At 39.0% G+C, this 22,663-nt stretch overlaps 1 protein-coding gene across 2 annotated transcripts; it reads left to right on the top strand.

Annotated features, from left to right (window-relative positions):
• Positions 1-256: 256 nt before the first annotated feature.
• Positions 257-21,822, top strand: LOC141647552 (acetylajmalan esterase-like). Of its 2 annotated transcripts, XR_012545760.1 has the most exons (6): positions 274-654; positions 1,941-2,153; positions 2,484-2,632; positions 2,766-3,039; positions 3,135-3,295; positions 19,884-19,989. XR_012545760.1 is itself a non-coding variant. In XM_074455781.1 (5 exons), the coding sequence occupies exons 1-5, from the start codon at positions 375-377 to the stop codon at positions 21,616-21,618; spliced, it is 1,146 nt and encodes a 381-aa protein (XP_074311882.1). In that variant the 5' UTR covers positions 257-374; the 3' UTR covers positions 21,619-21,822. The 2 variants fall into 2 exon arrangements, 1 of the variants encoding a protein (XP_074311882.1); XM_074455781.1 differs by lacking the exons at positions 3,135-3,295; positions 19,884-19,989 and adding an exon at positions 21,389-21,822 and having other exon boundaries at positions 257-654.
• Positions 21,823-22,663: the final 841 nt, after the last annotated feature.

Consider the following 22,663-nt stretch of genomic DNA (forward strand, 5'->3'; position numbering starts at 1 on the left):
AAACCGTGTCAAAATTATCGAAATTTCTTACACAAAGTTGTTGAGTTATTTTGAGTTATTGAAATTTATTTTACGAAGTTATTGAAGCTTAATAATTATTCTCATTAAAGTTTCAACAACTTTATATCATAACTCGATAATTTTGTTAATAGAGCTCGACAACTTTGTAACAAAGCTCCACAACACTGAATAAGTTGTATATACAACCGATTGTATAATACATTAACTGATAAACCATCTCACTGCGTAAAACCGCCTTATACTATAATTTGTACAACTACATATAACTTTTTGCCTATACTTCCCCTATATAAACCTCCATTCACTATACCAAGTGAGTCATTAATATTCCACTTAAAATAATACAAATCAAAATGAGGCATTTGTTATCAAACTCTTTGATAATAGTGTGTGCAACCATAATAACACTGACGGAAGTGGAACCTTTCCTTACGCGCAACGCAGTTTCAACAATGTCCACATTGCAATTTGAGGCTATCTATCAATTTGGTGATTCGCTTTCCGATACCGGCAACTTAGTCCGGGAAAGCAATCGTGGTGATTGTAGCTATGCAAGACTTCCTTATGGCCAAACGTTTTTTCATCGTGCAACCGGTCGTTGTTCTGATGGCTTACTTATGGTTGATTTCTTTGGTACGTATGTATAAACTCCTCCAGGCCATGACATGCAAACATACATATTTTATTGCCTTCAATTATTTTTGTAAAATTTTAAATATTTTGCAATCTTCTTAATTAGTCAAATGTTTTTTCGACCATTGTTAGGTCTCGGTTTCAATCTTGATTTTATAAAGTTTGTTTCTAAGTATTTTTGTAGGCTCAAACTCAAGACCTCTGCGATTTTGTCGAGAGAAAGTCTCATCATAATTCATAAATGCAGTTGAAACTACTCAAAAAACGCAGTTTCGACAACCCACAAAGGCCTATATTTTCGACAACCCTCATGAAAGGCCTATACTAATAATCGTCAATAAACTGGTGTCGAACCCATGTGTAATAGACTAATTAATAACATGATCTATCTTTGCTAGTATCTTATGTTGTTTATTTTCGATATGTGGTTATAAACCGTGAATGAGAGTTGTCTTTGCCCATAACTAATGAAAGTGACTAAGAATTGTCACATGTTCCAAATTTCAGCAAATGTACAAACGTTCTTAAAGTGTTTCTGTGTTGTAAGTAATAGCATTCCTTCCTTTTTTCTTCTCATGGACTAATTTTTCCTTAATGCTAGCTAGCTCACTAGAGAGTTGAGAATAAGATCTATTTTTAGAAAAAATATTAGCATGTTTTTTTGTTATTTAAAATGAGCGCATTTATGTCGCAGGTGAGAATCGAACCCTCAACTTCATAATTGAAGTAATATAGCTCTTACCAATTGAACTAATTCTTGTTCTCGAAAAAATATTACCATGTTAACGCGGACTCTCATTTTATCTTACAAAATTTTGTTACATTCGATATAAAACATCGTATCACACCTAAATTAATGGAAAAAAAAAATACGTTTGCAAAATAGAGTAAATAAAGTCGTATAAATAAGGTCTCATAACCTTAAAAAAACTTACATTTAAATAAAGAGCATTGCGTAATACAATGAATATACTTATAAACGGTTACACTTTGACTCGCAACAAAATAAAATTCATTTATCTCACTGATTTCTCCATGTTAGGATAAATAGTTAGATTTTGAACCCTAAACTACATAGTTAGCTCTTGATAGTTCTGTTGACAGAACATATTCCTTTTGTCTCCGTTATTCATTTTTAATTAAAAATAAATAAATGGCTGAACGGCTGAACTTTTTCTTTACTTTTTTTTTTTTTTTTTCGACCAAGTCAATTTACTAGACATTAGACATTATGATTATATGAGAATCTTTGACTAACATATTTAAATTATTCTTTTTGTAAATAGCAATATACTTTCACCTGCCACTATTGAACCCAATACTAGAGAAAGGGGGCGACTTCAGAAATGGAGCAAATTTTGCAGTGGCAGGAGCAACAGCACTTGATACTACTACTTTGGCTTCCATCAATATTACCTCAACTGTCACTTACAGTTCCTTATCTACTCAAATTGTCTGGTTTAGGTCTCTCCTTTCCTCTTTTTGTCCTAATTCTACAGGTACTTTTTGTTCCCATCTTATCCAGCCTTTCAATCTTAACATTCCTACACAATTATTTTCATGTGAAATAAGACTGGCCCCTCATGTCACATGGGTTCCTTTTTATGATGAAAAAGACGACATTTATTTAGTCCGTCACAATTAAAATTTAAACCTGGCTGGAATTGCGAACACAAGATTATTCGCCATGGAACTTGTACTTGGGAAAGGCTTTTGAACCATGAGTTAGGTCGAGCTAAAAATAAGCTGGACGGAATATTATACGACATTGAAATAAGAAAATTGATTAGTTCTATGACATGAATCCCAAGATTTGTGAATACTTGCAGATTGCGAGAGAAGTCTAGAAAAGTCATTGGTGCTCTTGGGAGAAATCGGTGGAAATGACTATAACTTTGCATTCTCCCAAGGTAAAACCATGGAACAAGTCTATGCTCTTGTCCCTCAAGTTGTACAAACTATTAAGGATACCGTCATTGTAAGTGTTTTTTTTTTTCCTTGGTATTTCACATATACACAGTGGCACCTGGGTGCGCTTCTTTCTCTTATGAAATACAACCATCATATACGGAGTAACTAATAACGATGTTACTTATTATTATTGATGGTAGGAATTGATTGGGCTCGGGGTTACCAACATTGTGGTACCGGGAAACTTTCCAATTGGCTGCGTACCACTTTACCTGTTTCAGTTCGAAACAAATGATACCTCAAAGTATGATGAACTTCATTGTCTCAAGGAATACAACGAATTCTCACAATTTCACAATCGACGTTTGGTAGAAGCAATCCAAGAATTGCAAGACCAATACCCAAATGTGGCCATTGCCTATGCTGATTACTATTCCGCCTTGACATGGGTCATTAGCAACTCTTTTGCACTAGGTAACATTTTCATGTTTCGGGTCATTGTTAATCGGGCTTTGTTTTAATGTTTCTTCTAATCAACCTTTATACTAACACAGTAACACATAGGATAGGCCATAAAGATTTCGGGAGTCAGTTCAAAGAAAAAAAGCTTCCCAAGATTGGGAAAAGTTAGCCTAACTTTTATTGGTAACGACAAATGGCTAGCTCGTCGAGCCATCCCTCAGCTCGTGAACTAAAAGGGACCATGGAGAGAAAGGCTTGTATGAATAGTGTGTTGGAAATAGAGGCTTTGAGAGCCATTTTCTTAGTTTCCATTTGTCCCACATTGGTGAGGAAGTGGGTGTTTTATGGGTTTATATAACACCCCTTCCCTTACCTTATCACTAGTGGTCATGGGGAGTCTTTTGTAGAGACTTTCATGGCGCGTCTTAATTCAACTCGGCAGACACGCGCAAGACGTATTTCGGATCCGGATTCGGATTCGGATTTGGGATTTGGCAATCGCCTGCGGCGGGCTGTGCCTATCTTTTTGGGCCGCATCCGGTCTAGTGGAATTAGTCAGAGTCAGTGCTGTTAGTGGGTGAGTTATTCTCTCCCCCTTTCTCTCTTTGACTGACGGTTTTGGAGGAGCAGTTTTTGGCTCCTAAAACCCGTCTCTTTCTCGCTATATAAAGGGCGAGACTACTCCACTCTTTTCACACAACAAAATCAATTCTCTCGTCTTTCTCTATCTTTTCCTGGGTAAAGCTTAAGTTCGTTCCAGGTCTTACAAATTCGAGTGGGCGAGTTTGTGAGGCACAGATAGTGTAATCCTTGGGGACTACGGTCGTCGATCGCCACCACGGCCGCACCGGAGAAATAGTTTTTAAGGCGGCGGTTTCGCACCGTGTCACTACCTTCCTCCTCTGTCGGTATATCCGATCTCCGGTTTTTATTTCGCATCGCATTCTTTCCCTTTCGTAATTCTTCTTGCCGCTAGTGAATTTACGAACTACAATTTAAAAACTATTCAATTTAGTGCATAGCCATGTCTCGTGATTTCGAAAATTGTACGATATTTGAAAATTGAGCAATTAGATGGTCGAATTATAAGCGTTGGTCCTAAACTGTTAATGTTTTTGAGCGGTTGGAAATTGATTATGTTTTGTTTAATGACCCGCCAAAACCTATTGTTCCGTCGATCTTTGAGACTACCCCTCCTCCCTCTAAAGATGTTAAGTCCAATGAAGAGGTTATTGCTAAATTTGTTAAGGACAACAAAGCGCTAGGTGTCACATACTTAATAACATGGTTAACCCCATTGTTCGATTTATTTGCCGATAATAAATCGGCTAAGGTCATTTGGGAGTCCTTTCTTCGAAAAAAATATGGGGTGACGATGCGGGTAAGAAAAAATATGTTGTGGGTAAGTGGTCGCAATTTAAGATAGTGGATGAGAAGTCTATTATGGAACAGGTTCATGTCTATGAAAATTTGTGTCTTGATATTGTTAGTGAGGGCATGAAATTAGACGACCTTTTTGTTGCTAATGTCTTTGTTGGAAAAATTCCCTCCCTCCCGGTCCGAGTATAGAAATCGGCTAAAACACAAAAAGAAAGACATGTCCCTTATGGAACTTATCAGTCATATGAGGACCGAAGAGGCAAATCGCCTTAAAGACAACCCGCTCATTGTTTACCGGTCTGTGAATGCATCTGTTCTTCGCTTTGTCAAAGCTAATTTGGTTGAGTCCGGTGGTCCGTCAAATCTTCTTTGAAAAGTTCAAGGGTAAGGGTAAGGCCAAGGTTGGTCGGGGTAAGGGTAAAGGAAAGAAGTCGATCCAGGGAAGTACACCAAGCCGGTTGCAAAGATTCGAAGCCTAAGGGTCCCTTGGTTTGCTATGTTTGTGGGAAACCGGGTCACAAAGCCTACCAATGCAATGATAAGAAGACTGCTGAAGTGAAGCCAATGATTGTGGACTGATGATGTCATTCTTCTTTGTGGTTGTTGAAGCTAATCGGTGGGTAATTTGAATGGATCTGATATCTGGCGCTTCCAGACACCTGTCGTGCCGATAAGGGGTTATTTGAGTTCGAGGAGATAGCGATGGGGAATGCGTCTACATGGGTAATTCTTCTTCACCGCAAAGATCACAGTGCAAAGGCAAGATCTTTCTCAAACTCACCTCGGGAAAACACTTGCCCTTAATAATGTTTTATTTGTACCTACATTGCGTCGAAACCTCGTGTCGGGTGCCTTGTTAAACAAAGCTGGCATGAAACTTGTTTTTGAGGCTGACAAGGTTGTAATGTCGCGCAATGGGGAATTTGTGGGCAAGGGTTATCTGTCTGGGGGTCTTTTTTTTTACCGAACACCGATTCTGTTTTTAATAATATTGCATCTACTCCCGCTTATATCGCCGAGTCTATTGATGTTTGGCATGGTAGATTACGTCATGTGAATATCGACTACATTAAAAAACTTAGAACCATGAGTTTAATTCCAAGTTTGTCGAGTCAAGAATTCTCTAAATGTGGTAGCTGTGTTGAGGCTAAATTCACAAAGAAACCTAGTAAACCTGTGACAACTAGGACTACGAGTCTTCTTGAGTTAATTCACACCGACCTAGCTGACTTTAAAAATGTTGCAAGTAGAGGTGGCAAGAATTATTATGTGACTTTTATAGACGACTGTTCGAGGTACACCCGAGTTTATTTGCTTAAAACTAAAGATGAAGCAGAACAATCGTTTATAAACTTTAAAAATGAGGTCGAAAATCAACTCGACGGGGAAGATTAAAAGGGTAAGGTCCGATAGAGGTGGTGAGTATAAATCCAGTTATTTAGCGGACTTTTGTGTTGCAAACGGTTTAATTCATGAGACTAGTCCACCTTACTTACCCCAATCCAATGGTGTAGCTGAACGTAAAAATAGAACTTTAAAAGAGATGATGAATGCTATGCTTTTAAGTTCGCCTGTCGACGATATGTGGGGGGAAGCAATACTTTTCGCTTGTCACATTCTTAACCGTGTACCTCCTAAGAAAATTGACAAGACACCCTACGAGATTTGGAAGGGCTATCCTCCTAACCCGAGTTACCTTAGAGTGTGGGGGTGTTTGGCTAAAGTGGGTTTACCTGACTTTAGGAGACCTACCGTTGGACCTAAGACCTATGATTGTGTTTTTATAGGTTATGCTCAAAATAGCTCTGCCTATAGATTTATGTCTTTGAGTGACCGTTCTATATCCGAGGCTAGAGATGCCGAATTTTTTGAGCATGTTTTTCCTTTTAGGAAAAATGTTGTTTCATCTACTTCAATACTGTTGCATCTATTGATATGTCTTCACATGCTAGTTGTAGTAGCACTCCTATTGATCATCTTTGTTGAACCTAGGAGAAGTAAAAGACCTAGATGTCCAAAGGATTATAGTGATTATGTTACAACACATTTATCTGAATATGGATACTCTGTTTGTGCAAGTGATGAGTTTGTTTGACTTTTTAATAGAGGATGACCCAAAAACCTATAGTGAGGCAATGAAATCCATTGATGCTAATTTTTGGAAAGATGCTATTAAAAGTGAACTTGATTCTATTGTTTCTAATCAGACTTGGGAGTTGACTGATTTACCTAAAGGTAGTAAACCCATTACGAGTAAATGGATCTTTAAAAAGAAAATGAGACCTGACGGTACAATAGAAAGGTTCAAAGCTAGACTTGTAGTTAGAGGCTTTACACAAAAGAAGGGCATTGATTACTTTGATACCTATTCTCCTGTGACCAAAATTTCGACTATAAGAACTCTTGTCGCTTTAGCTGCTATTCATAACCTTATTATACATCAGATGGATGTTAAACGCTTTCTTGAATGGTGAGCTAAAGGAAGAGATCTATATGTCGCAACATGAAGGGTTTGTGATTAAGGGTCAAGAGAATAAAGTGTGTAAACTGAACAAGTCACTTTATGGTCTGAAACAAGCACCTAAACAGTGGTATGAGAAATTCAACACTACTTTGATGAATAATGGCTTTATGATTAACAATTCTGATTCATGTGTTTATTCCAAAGTGATAGAATCTGATTGTGTTATCATATGCCTATATGTGGATGACATGCTTATTTTTGGTAATAATTTAGATGTGATAATTAAAACCAAAGAATTTTTGTCATCACACTTTGAGATGAAGGACTTAGGAGAAGCTGATGTTATCCTAGGGGTTAAGGTTATCCGAAACTCCAATGGAATTTCTTTGAGTCAATCTCATTATGTTGAAAAGGTGTTGAAAAAGTTTAACTGCTTTGATGTTGTGCCTGCTAGAACACCCTATGATTCTAGTGTACATTTGAGTAAAAACTTGGGTAATGAGTGTTTCCCGGGGAAGAGTATGCTAAAATCCTAGGAAGTGTGATGTTTCTTATGAACTGTACTCGACCAGATATTGCATATGCGGTTAGTAGACAGAGTCGTTATACACATAACCCTGGCAATGAACATTGGAATGCTCTTCGTCGTTTGCTAAAATACCTAAGAGGAACAGTTGATCCGTGTTTGCATTATGGTAAATTTCCTCTTTGTGTTAGAAGGATATTGTGATGCAAATTGGGTTGCAGGTAACGATGAGATTTGTTCTACTAGTGGTTATGTCTTCACCATGGGTGGAGGTGCGATATCGTGGAAGTCTTCTAAACAGACTTGTATTGCACGCTCTACCATGGAGTCGGAGTTCATAGCTCTTGAGTTGGCAGGACAAGAAGCCGATTGGCTGAAAAACCTATTGGTGATGTACCAAGTATGGGAGGACGGGCGACGACAGGTCTCCATCTTTGTGTGACTCGAAAGTGCTATTGGCGTTGCAAAGAATAGTGTCTACAATTCGAAAAAGAGACACATGCGAATAAGGCACGCTGCAGTTAAACAACTCCTTGAGAATGGAGTGATTACTGTGGACTATGTGAAGTCCGAAAGTAATCTTGCTGATCCCTTTACTAAGGGGTTGACTAAGAGATTAGTCGTTAATACGTCGAGGGGAATGGGGCTTAGGTCCTTAAGTCAAGGTTGAGATTGACTAGGTCCAAAGTTTCATTCCTATGGCGTAGTATGATTCATAGCCTTTATGGTGGTGCTTTTGAGACGCACTTGATGAATTATACTCTAGGTTGGACTTATGTCCTTAATGGCTCGTGTGAGAAGTGCTGATGAGAAGCACTTGAGCCACCTACGTAGGTGTAATGATCCTAAGACTATGAGAAGTCTTGTGGTCACACCTATTAGTACCAAGGTAACGCATAAGCTACGAAAGAGCGCGTTGTACTCGAAATCGCGGGACGATCTTAATTTGAAGGTATGATATGTGTAGTGGGGGTATCGACCAAGTTGACTAGGAATTCAAATCGCAAGATATTCTCTAGTTGTAAGTAAGTTGTTTCCTCATTTCACTAAAGTGTCAATTCAAATCGAAAGATATTGATACCTAAGTATCCACCCTTCCTTTACCCAGGAATTCTTCTTTCTCTGGCTCTGGCGCCTCTAGTGGGGGATTGTTGGAAATAGAGGCTTTGAGAGCCATTTTCTTAGTTTCCATTTGTCCCACATTGGTGAGGAAGTGGGTGTTTTATGGGTTTATATAACACCCCTTCCCTTACCTTATCACTAGTGGTCATGGGGAGTCTTTTGTAGAGACTTTGCGAGGTGCTTAATTCAGCTCGCACACGCGCGCGCGCGCGTGCCCGTGCCCGTGCCCGAGCCCGGCCCGGATCCGGATTCGTGATTCGGGATTTGGGATTTGGCAATCGCCTGCGGCGGGCTGTGCCTATCTTTTTGGGCCGCATCCGAGTGGGCTTCTGTTGTTGAAACGGTCTAGTGGAATTAGTCAGAGTCAGTGCTGTTAGTGGGTGAGTTATTCTCTCCCCCTTTCTCTCTTTGACTGACGGTTTTGGAGGAGCAGTTTTTGGCTCCTAAAACCCGTCTGCTCTGCTATATAAAGGCAGCAGCTACTCCACTCTTTTCACACAACAAAATCAATTCTCTCGTCTTTCTCTATCTTTTCCTGGGTAAAGCTTAAGTTCGTTCCAGGTCTTACAAATTCGAGTGGGCGAGTTTGTGAGGCAGCAGTAGTGTAATCCTTGGGGACTACCGGTCGTCGCTGATCGCCACCACGGTCGCACTTAGGAGAAATAGTTTTTAAGGCGGCGGTTTCGTCAGACCGTGTCACTACCTTTCCTCGTCGGTATATCCGATCTCTGGTTTTTATTTCGCTATCGCATTCTTTCCCTTTCGTAATTCTTCTTGCTAGTGAATTTACGAACTACAATTTAAAAACTATTCAATTTAGTGCAAGTAGCCATGTCGTGATTTCGAAAATTGTACGATATTTTGAAAATTGAGCAATTAGATGGTCGAATTATAAGCGTTGGTCCCTAAAGCGTTAATGTTTTTGAGCGGTTGGAAATTGATTATGTTTTGTTTAATGACCCGCCAAAACCTATTGTTCCGTCGATCCGAGACTACCCCTCCTCCCTCTAAAGATGTTAAGTCCAATGAAGAGGTTATTGCTAAATTTGTTAAGGACAACAAAACTGCTAGGTGTCACATACTTAATAACATGGTTAACCCGCTGTTCGATTTATTTGCTGATAATAAATCGGCTAAGGTCATTTGGGAGTCCTTACTGAAAAAATATGGGGCTGACGATGCGGGTAAGAAAAAATATGTTGTGGGTAAGTGGCTGCAATTTAAGATAGTGGATGAGAAGTCTATTATGGAACAGGTTCATGTCTATGAAAATTTGTGTGCTGATATTGTTAGTGAGGGCATGAAATTAGACGACCTTTTTGTTGCTAATGTCTTTGTTGGAAAAATTCCCTCCCTCCCGGTCCGAGTATAGAAATCGGCTAAAACACAAAAAGAAAGACATGTCCCTTATGGAACTTATCAGTCATATGAGGACCGAAGAGGCAAATCGCCTTAAAGACAACCCCGTTGTTTACCGGTCGTGAATGCATCTGTTCTTTGCTTGTCAAAGCTAATTTGGTTGAGTCGGTGGTCCGTCAAATCTTTCTTTGAAAAGTTCAAGGGTAAGGGTAAGGCCAAGGTTGGTCGGGGTAAGGGTAAAGGAAAGAAGTCGATCCAGGGAAGTACACCAAGCCGGTTGCTGCAAAGATTCGAAGCCTAAGGGTCCCTTGGTTTGCTATGTTTGTGGGAAACCAGGTCACAAAGCCTACCAGTGCAATGATAAGAAGACTGCTGAAGTCTGAAGCCAATCTTTGTGATCGATGATGTCATTTGCTTTGTGGTTGTTGAAGCTAATCGGTGGGTAATCTTCTTGAATGGGTCTTGAATCGGCGCTTCCAGGACACCTCTGTCGATAAGGGTTATTTGCCGAGTTCGAGGAGATAGTTGATGGGGAATGCGTCTACATGGGTAATTCTTCACCGCAAAGATCACGAGGCAAAGGCAAGATCTTTCTCAAACTCACCTCGGGAAAACACTTGCCCTTAATAATGTTTTATTTGTACCTACATTGCGTCGAAACCTCGTGTTCCGGTGCCTTGTTAAACAAAGTCGGCATGAAACTTGTTTTTGAGGCCGACAAGGTTGTAATGTCGCGCAATGGGGAATTTGTGGGCAAGGGTTATCTGTCTGGGGGGTCTTTTTGATCGAACACCGATTCTGTTTTTAATAATATTGCATCTACTTCGCTTATATCCGAGTCTATTGATGTTTGGCATGGTAGATTAGGTCATGTGAATATCGACTACATTAAAAAACTTAGAACCATGAGTTTAATTCCAAGTTTGTCGAGTCAAGAATTCTCTAAATGTGGTAGCTGTGTTGAGGCTAAATTCACAAAGAAACCTAGTAAACTTGTGACAACTAGGACTACGAGTCTTCTTGAGTTAATTCACACCGACCTAGCTGACTTCAAAAATGTTGCAAGTAGAGGTGGCAAGAATTATTATGTGACTTTTATAGACGACTGTTCGAGGTACACCCGAGTTTATTTGCTTAAAACTAAAGATGAAGCGTAACAATCGTTTATAAACTTTAAAAATGAGGTCGAAAATCAACTCGACAGGAAGATTAAAAGGGTAAGGTCTGATAGAGGTGGTGAGTATAAATCCAGTTATTTAGCGGACTTTTGTGCTGCAAACGGTTTAATTCATGAGACTAGTCCACCTTACTTACCCCAATCCAATGGTGTAGCTGAACGTAAAAATAGAACTTTAAAAGAGATGATGAATGCTATGCTTTTAAGTTCGCCTGTCGACGATATGTGGGGGAAGCAATACTTTTCGCTTGTCACATTCTTAACCGTGTACCTCATAAGAAAATTGACAAGACACCCTACGAGATTTGGAAGGGCTATCCTCCTAACCTGAGTTATCTTAGAGTGTGGGGGTGTTTGGCTAAAGTGGGTTTACCTGACTTTAGGAGACCTACCGTTGGACCTAAGACCTATGATTGTGTTTTTATAGGTTATGCTCAAAATAGCTCTGCCTATAGATTTATGTCTTTGAGTGACCGTTCTATATATCCGAGGCTAGATGCCGAATTTTTTGAGCATGTTTTTCCTTTTCGGAAAAATGTTGTTTCATCTACTTCAATACTGTTGCATCTATTGATATGTCTTCACATGCTAGTTGTAGTAGCACTCCTATTGATCATCTTTGTTGAACCTAGGAGGAGTAAAAGACCTAGATGTCCAAAGGATTATAGTGATTATGTTACAACACATTTATCTGAATATGGATACTCTGTTTGTGCAAGTGATGAGTTTGTTTGACTTTTTTAATAGAGGATGACCCAAAAACCTATAGTGAGGCAATGAAATCCATTGATGCTAATTTTTGGAAAGATGCTATTAAAAGTGAACTTGATTCTATTGTTTCTAATCGACTTGGGAGTTTGATTTACCTAAAGGTAGTAAACCCATTACGAGTAAATGGATCTTTAAAAAGAAAATGAGACCTGACGGTACAATAGAAAGGTTCAAAGCTAGACTTGTAGTTAGAGGCTTTACACAAAAGAAGGGCATTGATTACTTTGATACCTATTCTCCTGTGACCAAAATTTCGACTATAAGAACTCTTGTCGCTTTAGCTGCTATTCATAACCTTATTATACATCAGATGGATGTTAAAACTGCTTTCTTGAATGGTGAGCTAAAGGAAGAGATCTATATGTCGCAACCTGAAGGGTTTGTGATTAAGGGTCAAGAGAATAAAGTGTGTAAACTGAACAAGTCACTTTATGGTCTCAAACAAGCACCTAAAAAAGTGGTATGAGAAATTCAACACTACTTTGATGAATAATGGCTTTATGATTAACAATTCTGATTCATGTGTTTATTCCAAAGTGATAGAATCTGATTGTGTTATCATATGCCTATATGTGGATGACATGCTTATTTTTGGTAATAATTTAGATGTGATAATTAAAACCAAAGAATTTTTGTCATCACACTTTGAGATGAAGGACTTAGGAGAAGCTGATGTTATCCTAGGGGTTAAGGTTATCCGAAACTCCAATGGAATTTCTTTGAGTCAATCTCATTATGTTGAAAAGGTGTTGAAAAAGTTTAAGCGCTTTGATGTTGTGCTGCTAGAACACCCTATGATTCTAGTGTACATTTGAGTAAAAACTTGGGTAATGAGTGTTTCCCGGAAGAGTATGCTAAAATCCTAGGAAGTGTGATGTTTCTTATGAATCGTACTCGACCGGATATTGCATATGCGGTTAGTAGATCGAGTCGTTATACACATAACCCTGGCAATGAACATTGGAATGCTCTTCGTCGTTTGCTAAAATACCTAAGAGGAACAGTTGATCTGTGTTTGCATTATGGTAAATTTCCTCTTTGTGTTAGAAGGATATTGTGATGCAAATTGGGTTGCAGGTAACGATGAGATTTGTTCTACTAGTGGTTATGTCTTCACCATGGGTGGAGGTGCGATATCGTGGAAGTCTTCTAAACAGACTTGTATTGCACGCTCTACCATGGAGTCGGAGTTCATAGCTCTTGAGTTGGCGGGACAAGAAGCGATTGGTGAAAAACCTATTGGTGATGTACCAAGTATGGGGAGGACTACCGACACCGGTCTCCATCTTTGTGTGACTCGAAAAGTCGCTATTGGCGTTGCAAAGAATAGTGTCTACAATTCGAAAAAGAGACACATGCGAATAAGGCACGCTGCAGTTAAACAACTCCTTGAGAATGGAGTGATTCTCGTGGACTATGTGAAGTCCGAAAGTAATCTTGTTGATCCCTTTACTAAGGGGTTGACTAAGAGATTAGTCGTTAATACGTCGAGGGGAATGGGGCTTAGGTCCTTAAGTCAAGGTTGAGATTGACTAGGTCCAAAGTTTCATTCCTATGGCGTAGTATGATTCATAGCCTTTATGGTGGTGCTTTTGAGACGCACTTGATGAATTATACTCTAGGTTGGACTTATGTCCTTAATGGCTCGTGTGAGAAGTGCTGATGAGAAGCACTTGAGCCACCTACGTAGGTGTAATGATCCTAAGACTATGAGAAGTCTTGTGGTCACACCTATTAGTACCAAGGTAACGCATAAGCTCTGAAAGAGCGCGTTGCACTCTGAAATCGCGGGACGATCTTAATTTGAAGGTATGATATGTGTAGTGGGGGGTATCGACCGAAGTTCAGCTAGGAATTCAAATCGCAAGATATTCTCTAGTTGTAAGTAAGTTGTTTCCTCATTTCACTAAAGTGTCAATTCAAATCGAAAGATATTGATACCTAAGTATCCACCCTTCCTTTACCCAGGAATTCTTCTTTCCGGCTCGGCGCCTCTAGTGGGGGATTGTTGGAAATAGAGGCTTTGAGAGCCATTTTCTTAGTTTCCATTTGTCCCACATTGGTGAGGAAGTGGGTGTTTTATGGGTTTATATAACACCCCTTCCCTTACCTTATCACTAGTGGTCATGGGGAGTCTTTTGTAGAGACTTTGCGAGGTGCTTAATTCGGCTCAGACACGCACAGGCTGTGTGCGTGCCGTCGAGCCCGGCCGGATCCGGATTCGTGATTCGGGATTTGGGATTTGGCAATCGCCTGCGGCGGGCTGTGCCTATCTTTTTGGGCCGCATCCGAGTGGGCTTCTGTTGTTGAAACGGTCTAGTGGAATTAGTCAGAGTCAGTGCTGTTAGTGGGTGAGTTATTCTCTCCCCCTTTCTCTCTTTGACTGACGGTTTTGGAGGAGCAGTTTTTGGCTCCTAAAACCCGTCTGCTCTGCTATATAAAGGCAGCAGCTACTCCACTCTTTTCACACAACAAAATCAATTCTCTCGTCTTTCTCTATCTTTTCCTGGGTAAAGCTTAAGTTCGTTCCAGGTCTTACAAATTCGAGTGGGCGAGTTTGTGAGGCAGCAGTAGTGTAATCCTTGGGGACTACCGGTCGTCGCTGATCGCCACCACGGTCGCACCGGAGAAATAGTTTTTAAGGCAGCGGTTTCGTACCGTGTCACTACCTTTCCTCCGTCGGTATATCCGATCTCCGGTTTTTATTTCGCTATCGCATTCTTTCCCTTTCGTAATTCTTGCCGCTAGTGAATTTACGAACTACAATTTAAAAACTATTCAATTTAGTGCAAGAGCCATGTCTACGTGATTTCGAAAATTGTACACGATATTTCGAAAATTGAGCAATTAGATGGTCGAATTATAAGCGTTGGTCCCGTAAACTGTTAATGTTTTTGAGCGTTGGAAATTGATTATGTTTTGTTTAATGACCCGCCAAAACCTATTGTTCCGTCGATCTTTGAGACTACCCCTCCTCCCTCTAAAGATGTTAAGTCCAATGAAGAGGTTATTGCTAAATTTGTTAAGGACAACAAAGCGCTAGGTGTCACATACTTAATAACATGGTTAACCCCATTGTTCGATTTATTTCGATAATAAATCGGCTAAGGTCATTTGGGAGTCCTTCTTGAAAAAATATGGGGCGACGATGCGGGTAAGAAAAAAATATGTTGTGGGTAAGTGGTGCAATTTAAGATAGTGGATGAGAAGTCTATTATGGAACAGGTTCATGTCTATGAAAATTTGTGTCTTGATATTGTTAGTGAGGGCATGAAATTAGACGACCTTTTTGTTGCTAATGTCTTTGTTGGAAAAATTCCCTCCCTCCTGGTCCGAGTATAGAAATCGGCTAAAACACAAAAAGAAAGACATGTCCCTTATGGAACTTATCAGTCATATGAGGACCGAAGAGGCAAATCGCCTTAAAGACAACCTGTTTGTTTACCGAGTCGTGAATGCATCATTCTTTCTTTGTCAAAGCTAATTTGGTTGAGTCCGGTGGTCCGTCAAATCTTTCTTGAAAAGTTCAAGGGTAAGGGTAAGGCCAAGGTTGGTCGGGGTAAGGGTAAAGGAAAGAAGTCGATCCAGGGAAGTACACCAAGCCGGTTGCAAAGATTCGAAGCCTAAGGGTCCCTTGGTTTGCTATGTTTGTGGGAAACCAGGTCACAAAGCCTACCAGTGCAATGATAAGAAGATCATTGAAAGTGAAGCCAATGCTTTGTGTGACCGATGATGTCATTCTTCTTGTGGTTGTTGAAGCTAATCGGTGGGTAATCTTTCTTGAATGGGTCTTGAATCTTGGCGCTTCCAGACACCTCTCTGTCCGATAAGGGGTTATTTGCCGAGTTCGAGGAGATAGGCGATGGGGAATGCGTCTACATGGGTAATTCTTCACCGCAAAGATCACGAGCAAAGGCAAGATCTTTCTCAAACTCACCTCGGGAAAACACTTGCCCTTAATAATGTTTTATTTGTACCTACATTGCGTCGAAACCTCGTGTCGGGTGCCTTGTTAAACAAAGTCGGCATGAAACTTGTTTTGAGGCCGACAAGGTTGTAATGTCGCGCAATGGGGAATTTGTGGGCAAGGGTTATCTGTCTGGGGGGTCTTTTTCTCGAACACCGATTCTGTTTTTAATAATATTGCATCTACTTCGCTTATATCGCCGAGTCTATTGATGTTTGGCATGGTAGATTAGGTCATGTGAATATCGACTACATTAAAAAACTTAGAACCATGAGTTTAATTCCAAGTTTGTCGAGTCAAGAATTCTCTAAATGTGGTAGCTGTGTTGAGGCTAAATTCACAAAGAAACCTAGTAAACCTGTGACAACTAGGACTACGAGTCTTCTTGAGTTAATTCACACCGACCTAGCTGACTTCAAAAATGTTGCAAGTAGAGGTGGCAAGAATTATTATGTGACTTTTATAGACGACTGTTCGAGGTACACCCGAGTTTATTTGCTTAAAACTAAAGATGAAGCAGAACAATCGTTTATAAACTTTAAAAATGAGGTCGAAAATCAACTCGACAGGAAGATTAAAAGGGTAAGGTCTGATAGAGGTGGTGAGTATAAATCCAGTTATTTAGCGGACTTTTGTGTTGCAAACGGTTTAATTCATGAGACTAGTCCACCTTACTTACCCCAATCCAATGGTGTAGCTGAACGTAAAAATAGAACTTTAAAAGAGATGATGAATGCTATGCTTTTAAGTTCTGGCCTGTCTGACGATATGTGGGGGGAAGCAATACTTTCTGCTTGTCACATTCTTAACCGTGTACCTCATAAGAAAATTGACAAGACACCCTACGAGATTTGGAAGGGCTATCCTCCTAACCTGAGTTATCTTAGAGTGTGGGGGTGTTTGGCTAAAGTGGGTTTACCTGACTTTAGGAGACCTACCGTTGGACCTAAGACCTATGATTGTGTTTTTATAGGTTATGCTCAAAATAGCTCTGCCTATAGATTTATGTCTTTGAGTGACCGTTCTATATCTGAGGCTAGAGATGCCGAATTTTTTGAGCATGTTTTTCCTTTTCAGAAAAATGTTGTTTCATCTACTTCAATACCTGTTGCATCTATTGATATGTCTTCACATGCTAGTTGTAGTAGCACTCCTATTGATCATCTTTGTTGAACCTAGGAGGAGTAAAAGACCTAGATGTCCAAAGGATTATAGTGATTATGTTACAACACATTTATCGAATATGGATACCTCTGTTTGTGCAAGTGATGAGTTTGTTTGACTTTTTTAATAGAGGATGACCCAAAAACCTATAGTGAGGCAATGAAATCCATTGATGCTAATTTTTGGAAAGATGCTATTAAAAGTGAACTTGATTCTATTGTTTCTAATCAGACTTGGGAGTTGAGTGATTTACCTAAAGGTAGTAAACCCATTACGAGTAAATGGATCTTTAAAAGAAAATGAGACCGACGGTACAATAGAAAGGTTCAAAGCTAGACTTGTAGTTAGAGGCTTTACACAAAAGAAGGGCATTGATTACTTTGATACCTATTCTCCTGTGACCAAAATTTCGACTATAAGAACTCTTGTCGCTTTAGCTGCTATTCATAACCTTATTATACATCAGATGGATGTTAAAACTGCTTTCTTGAATGGTGAGCTAAAGGAAGAGATCTATATGTCGCAACCTGAAGGGTTTGTGATTAAGGGTCAAGAGAATAAAGTGTGTAAACTGAACAAGTCACTTTATGGTCTGAAACAAGCACCTAAACAGTGGTATGAGAAATTCAACACTACTTTGATGAATAATGGCTTTATGATTAACAATTCTGATTCATGTGTTTATTCCAAAGTGATAGAATCTGATTGTGTTATCATATGCCTATATGTGGATGACATGCTTATTTTTGGTAATAATTTAGATGTGATAATTAAAACCAAAGAATTTTTGTCATCACACTTTGAGATGAAGGACTTAGGAGAAGCTGATGTTATCCTAGGGGTTAAGGTTATCCGAAACTCCAATGGAATTTCTTTGAGTCAATCTCATTATGTTGAAAAGGTGTTGAAAAAGTTTAACTGCTTTGATGTTGTGCCTGCTAGAACACCCTATGATTCTAGTGTACATTTGAGTAAAAACTTGGGTAACAGTGTTTCCCAGGAAGAGTATGCTAAAATCCTAGGAAGTGTGATGTTTCTTATGAATCGTACTCGACCGGATATTGCATATGCGGTTAGTAGATCGAGTCGTTATACACATAACCCGGCAATGAACATTGGAATGCTCTTCGTCGTTTGCTAAAATACCTAAGAGGAACAGTTGATCTGTGTTTGCATTATGGTAAATTTCTCTTTTTGTGTTAGAAGGATATTGTGATGCAAATTGGGTTGCAGGTAACGATGAGATTTGTTCTACTAGTGGTTATGTCTTCACCATGGGTGGAGGTGCGATATCGTGGAAGTCTTCTAAACAGACTTGTATTGCACGCTCTACCATGGAGTCGGAGTTCATAGCTCTTGAGTTGGCAGGACAAGAAGCCGATTGGCTGAAAAACCTATTGGCGATGTACCAAGTATGGGGAGGACGGCCGACACCGGTCTCCATCTTTGTGTGACTCGAAAGCTGCTATTGGCGTTGCAAAGAATAGTGTCTACAATTCGAAAAAGAGACACATGCGAATAAGGCACGCTGCAGTTAAACAACTCCTTGAGAATGGAGTGATTACTGTGGACTATGTGAAGTCCGAAAGTAATCTTGTTGATCCCTTTACTAAGGGGTTGACTAAGAGATTAGTCGTTAATACGTCGAGGGGAATGGGGCTTAGGTCCTTAAGTCAAGGTTGAGATTGACTAGGTCCAAAGTTTCATTCCTATGGCGTAGTATGATTCATAGCCTTTATGGTGGTGCTTTTGAGACGCACTTGATGAATTATACTCTAGGTTGGACTTATGTCCTTAATGGCTCGTGTGAGAAGTGCTGATGAGAAGCACTTGAGCCACCTACGTAGGTGTAATGATCCTAAGACTATGAGAAGTCTTGTGGTCACACCTATTAGTACCAAGGTAACGCATAAGCTACGAAAGAGCGCGTTGCACTACGAAATCGCGGGACGATCTTAATTTGAAGGTATGATATGTGTAGTGGGGGTTATCGACCGAAGTTGACTAGGAATTCAAATCGCAAGATATTCTCTAGTTGTAAGTAAGTTGTTTCCTCATTTCACTAAAGTGTCAATTCAAATCGAAAGATATTGATACCTAAGTATCCACCCTTCCTTTACCCAGGAATTCTTCTTTCTCTGGCGCCTCTAGTGGGGGATTGTTGGAAATAGAGGCTTTGAGAGCCATTTTCTTAGTTTCCATTTGTCCCACATTGGTGAGGAAGTGGGTGTTTTATGGGTTTATATAACACCCCTTCCCTTACCTTATCACTAGTGGTCATGGGGAGTCTTTTGTAGAGACTTTGCGAGGTGCTTAATTCAGCTCGCACACGCACGCCGATGTGCGTGCCGTCGCCGAGCCCGGCCCGGATCCGGATTCGTGATTCGGGATTTGGGATTTGGCAATCGCCTGCGGCGGGCTGTGCCTATCTTTTTGGGCCGCATCCGAGTGGGCTTCTGTTGTTGAAACGGTCTAGTGGAATTAGTCAGAGTCAGTGCTGTTAGTGGGTGAGTTATTCTCTCCCCCTTTCTCTCTTTGATCGACGGTTTTGGAGGAGCGATTTTTGGCTCCTAAAACCCGTCCGCTTCGCTATATATAAAGGCAAAGACTACTCCACTCTTTTCACACAACAAAATCAATTCTCTCGTCTTTCTCTATCTTTTCCTGGGTAAAGCTTAAGTTCGTTCCAGGTCTTACAAATTCGAGTGGGCGAGTTTGTGAGGCAGCAGTAGTGTAATCCTTGGGGACTACCGGTCGTCGCTGATCGCCACCACGGTCGCACCGGAGAAATAGTTTTTAAGGCAGCGGTTTCGTACCGTGTCACTACCTTTCCTCTGTCGGTATATCTGATCTCTGGTTTTTATTTCGCTACTGCATTCTTTCCCTTTCGTAATTCTTGCTGCTAGTGAATTTACGAACTACATAGTGGTCTTCTTATCTTCTTTGATCACCCATTCACGCTCTAATCACTTCTTTATTTTTCATTTTCGTTACAAGAAATCAAGAATACAGTTTGAAAAAAAAAAAAAAAAGAATTTATATATGCTTAAATATTGTTAATTTATATATGCTTAAAGCGAAAATGAGTAAAAGTGACTAAGTATTTCAAATGATAAAAGTGTAAAGAATCGGTCAGAATGGGAGGAATACATGTAAAAAAGATAGGTCATTACACTTTATACAATGGTAGAATATGGAGAAAAGGAACATAACTCACACTTTATTTGTTTTTTTTTTCTGAGCTTACTACTTCAAACTTTATCTGTTTTTGAGCATGTGTATTTTTTCCGAGCTTATTAAAGTGAATAAGTTAGATTTTTTTTATTTTTTTTTACGTCAAAACTCAAATTTAACTAAGCTTATATGTAATGTTTTTAAGTTTTATTGTAATTTTTTGAACTTAATGTTTAGGTGAATAAACTCAAACTTTATAGTAAATCTCATAATTTTTAAAACAAAACTCAACAATTTTATAATGATGCTCATAAACTATAACCGGTGGTAGTACATCGGATGTATAATCTACTTACTGGTAGAACACTAGAACGCTTTGCTACGCAAAATTATGGGATACTCGTGGTAAGTGTATGACGTTTAATTAAATTTTCCGATTCTTCTTTTTGTCTATTTTATTTGTACCTTTTTTTTATATACTTTCTTAACGTCTTAGGGTCGTTTGGTTCGCTGCTTAGGAATGCAATGGAATGAAATGAGAAACTATAGAAGTATGGGGTTTCAACTCCATACCTTTTTAAACTTGTTTGGTTCATTGGAAAATTAAACATGAATATATGGAGTTTGAATCCATGGGAAGAAGGTGGATATGGATTTCAAGGGGCTGAAATGAAGTTGAAATTCATTAACTCCATTCCAAAATGTTTCAACCAAACATTAGAATGAATCAAATTTATTCCAATCCATTCCAATGATGTCAACCAAACACCCTCGAAACAACCAAAATATATTTTCTTCTAAATTTTTTTTAGAACTTTTATACCATGAACCGAGAACTTTTACGGGTTTCATATACTCATAGATATAAAATCTCATTTTATTTTGGAAAGACTATGACGAAGGCAGTTGTTGATTGGGCTATGTCCCAAAAAAAAAAAAAAAAAAGATAATCACTCTCTCCAATTTAACGTTTGTTGATGGCCCAAATACTGATTTGGAGCCCTTTTCCAGTTTATCAATGACGTCCTTAATCAAATTTAGAAGTTACTTTTGGCCCATGAGTGGCTCAACACTCAAAGAGTCTATAGGAATTTAGGACCCATTAGAGAAACACCAAGCACAGATCAAATATCCCTAAAAACAACTATTTATTTAAACACAAATTTTTATTTGTGACGGAGGGTATCTGTCACAAACAAGTTAAATTTTGATTTGTTCATATTTATGGGATTGACAAAAACAAAATTGTCGTAATAGGGTTCGAAGATGGCCCAGAGAAAGCTTGTTGCTCAGCAGGTGATAATCCCTACAACTACGATCCAAGTCGAAGCTGTGGAAGTCCCGGAGTTCCTGTTTGTTCAAATCCTGCCAAGCGAGTAAGTTGGGATGGAATCCATTTGACACAAGAAGGATACAGATATGTCGCGAGATGGTTATTAGGGCAATTCTTGCCTGAGCTTGCAAGACAACGTCGTGTTCGTGATTAGGATAATATATGTGATAATTCGCTATTAGTTTACCCTCACTCTAACCTAATCAGTCATAAAATGTCATTGTCATGAATTAGTTTAAAAGTTCATTCACAAATAAATCTTTTGCGAGAGTGTGTAATAATTATCACACAAATTGTAATACAAGTTCTTTAATCCAAAATAACAACCCTAATTTACGTGGGTATCCTTATGCTGAAAGGTTTTAGTGCACTCAAGTTGTGATTCCCTAAAAGCCACTAAGACACCTTCTTCATAATTTTGTTCGGTTAGAATCTTTTTAGTAAAAAAATTGATTGTAATATAATGTTGAGGCCAATTTAAAGTCTTTAGTTGCAATATCCGAAAGCTCATACATATATGTACCTTCTAGTCACATACATCCCGTTAGAGTAAATCGAATACTCAATGACACTATATAAGCCTCCTCCTACTAAACTTGAAGGATAACAATAAATAAAATATCACATCAAGGTCAATCTGGAAATCATATAAACAACTTGAAAACTTATTTTTCCGGTGAAGCAACCTAATCAAACTTTCACGCATTGGATCCTTACCATACAAAATACCTTATTAAAATCATCAAAAAGCACAAACTTTTAATTAAAAACAATAATTTTAGATTATAATATAAGAAGGTTATTGAAGTAATAATCGACTTGATTCTCCCAATCAAAAGAAAACTCTCTTAACATTAAAAATATAATCTTCATATGGTATGGTAGGAAACTATTCCTAACCCACCAAGAAAGACATATTAGAAAAATGTAAAAGATGACATACATGATATGATTTTATTCCATTATTATAATCCCAACAAACTTAATTACTTAACCACTTAAACCACATCACCATAAACAAATAACAAAACAAATTAGGTTGGACCAACAAGGCAACAACAATGAATAATTCAACAAGCAAAGCAAAGACAATTAAACAACGTCAATTCTCGTTGATGATGAACATTTTTCGTCCTAAGCTGGAAACGGTCCAAATATGGCATTTTGACGATAAAATATAATCATTTTAATGACAAACT

Source organism: Silene latifolia, chromosome 3 (assembly GCF_048544455.1).
Source record: "Silene latifolia isolate original U9 population chromosome 3, ASM4854445v1, whole genome shotgun sequence".
NCBI lineage: Eukaryota > Viridiplantae > Streptophyta > Magnoliopsida > Caryophyllales > Caryophyllaceae > Silene > Silene latifolia.

What these genes read in the sequence shown, in the direction of transcription:
- LOC141647552 (XM_074455781.1), top strand. Translation starts at nt 375, where the DNA reads ATGAGGCATTTGTTATCAAACTCTTTGATAATAGTGTGTGCAACCATA. An exon ending in ACTTATGGTTGATTTCTTTG is followed by an intron (nt 655 to 1,940) that starts GTACGTATGTAT and finishes TTTTGTAAATAG; the next exon opens with CAATATACTTTCACCTGCCA. An exon ending in TAGCAACTCTTTTGCACTAG is followed by an intron (nt 3,040 to 21,388) that starts GTAACATTTTCA and finishes TTGTCGTAATAG; the next exon opens with GGTTCGAAGATGGCCCAGAG.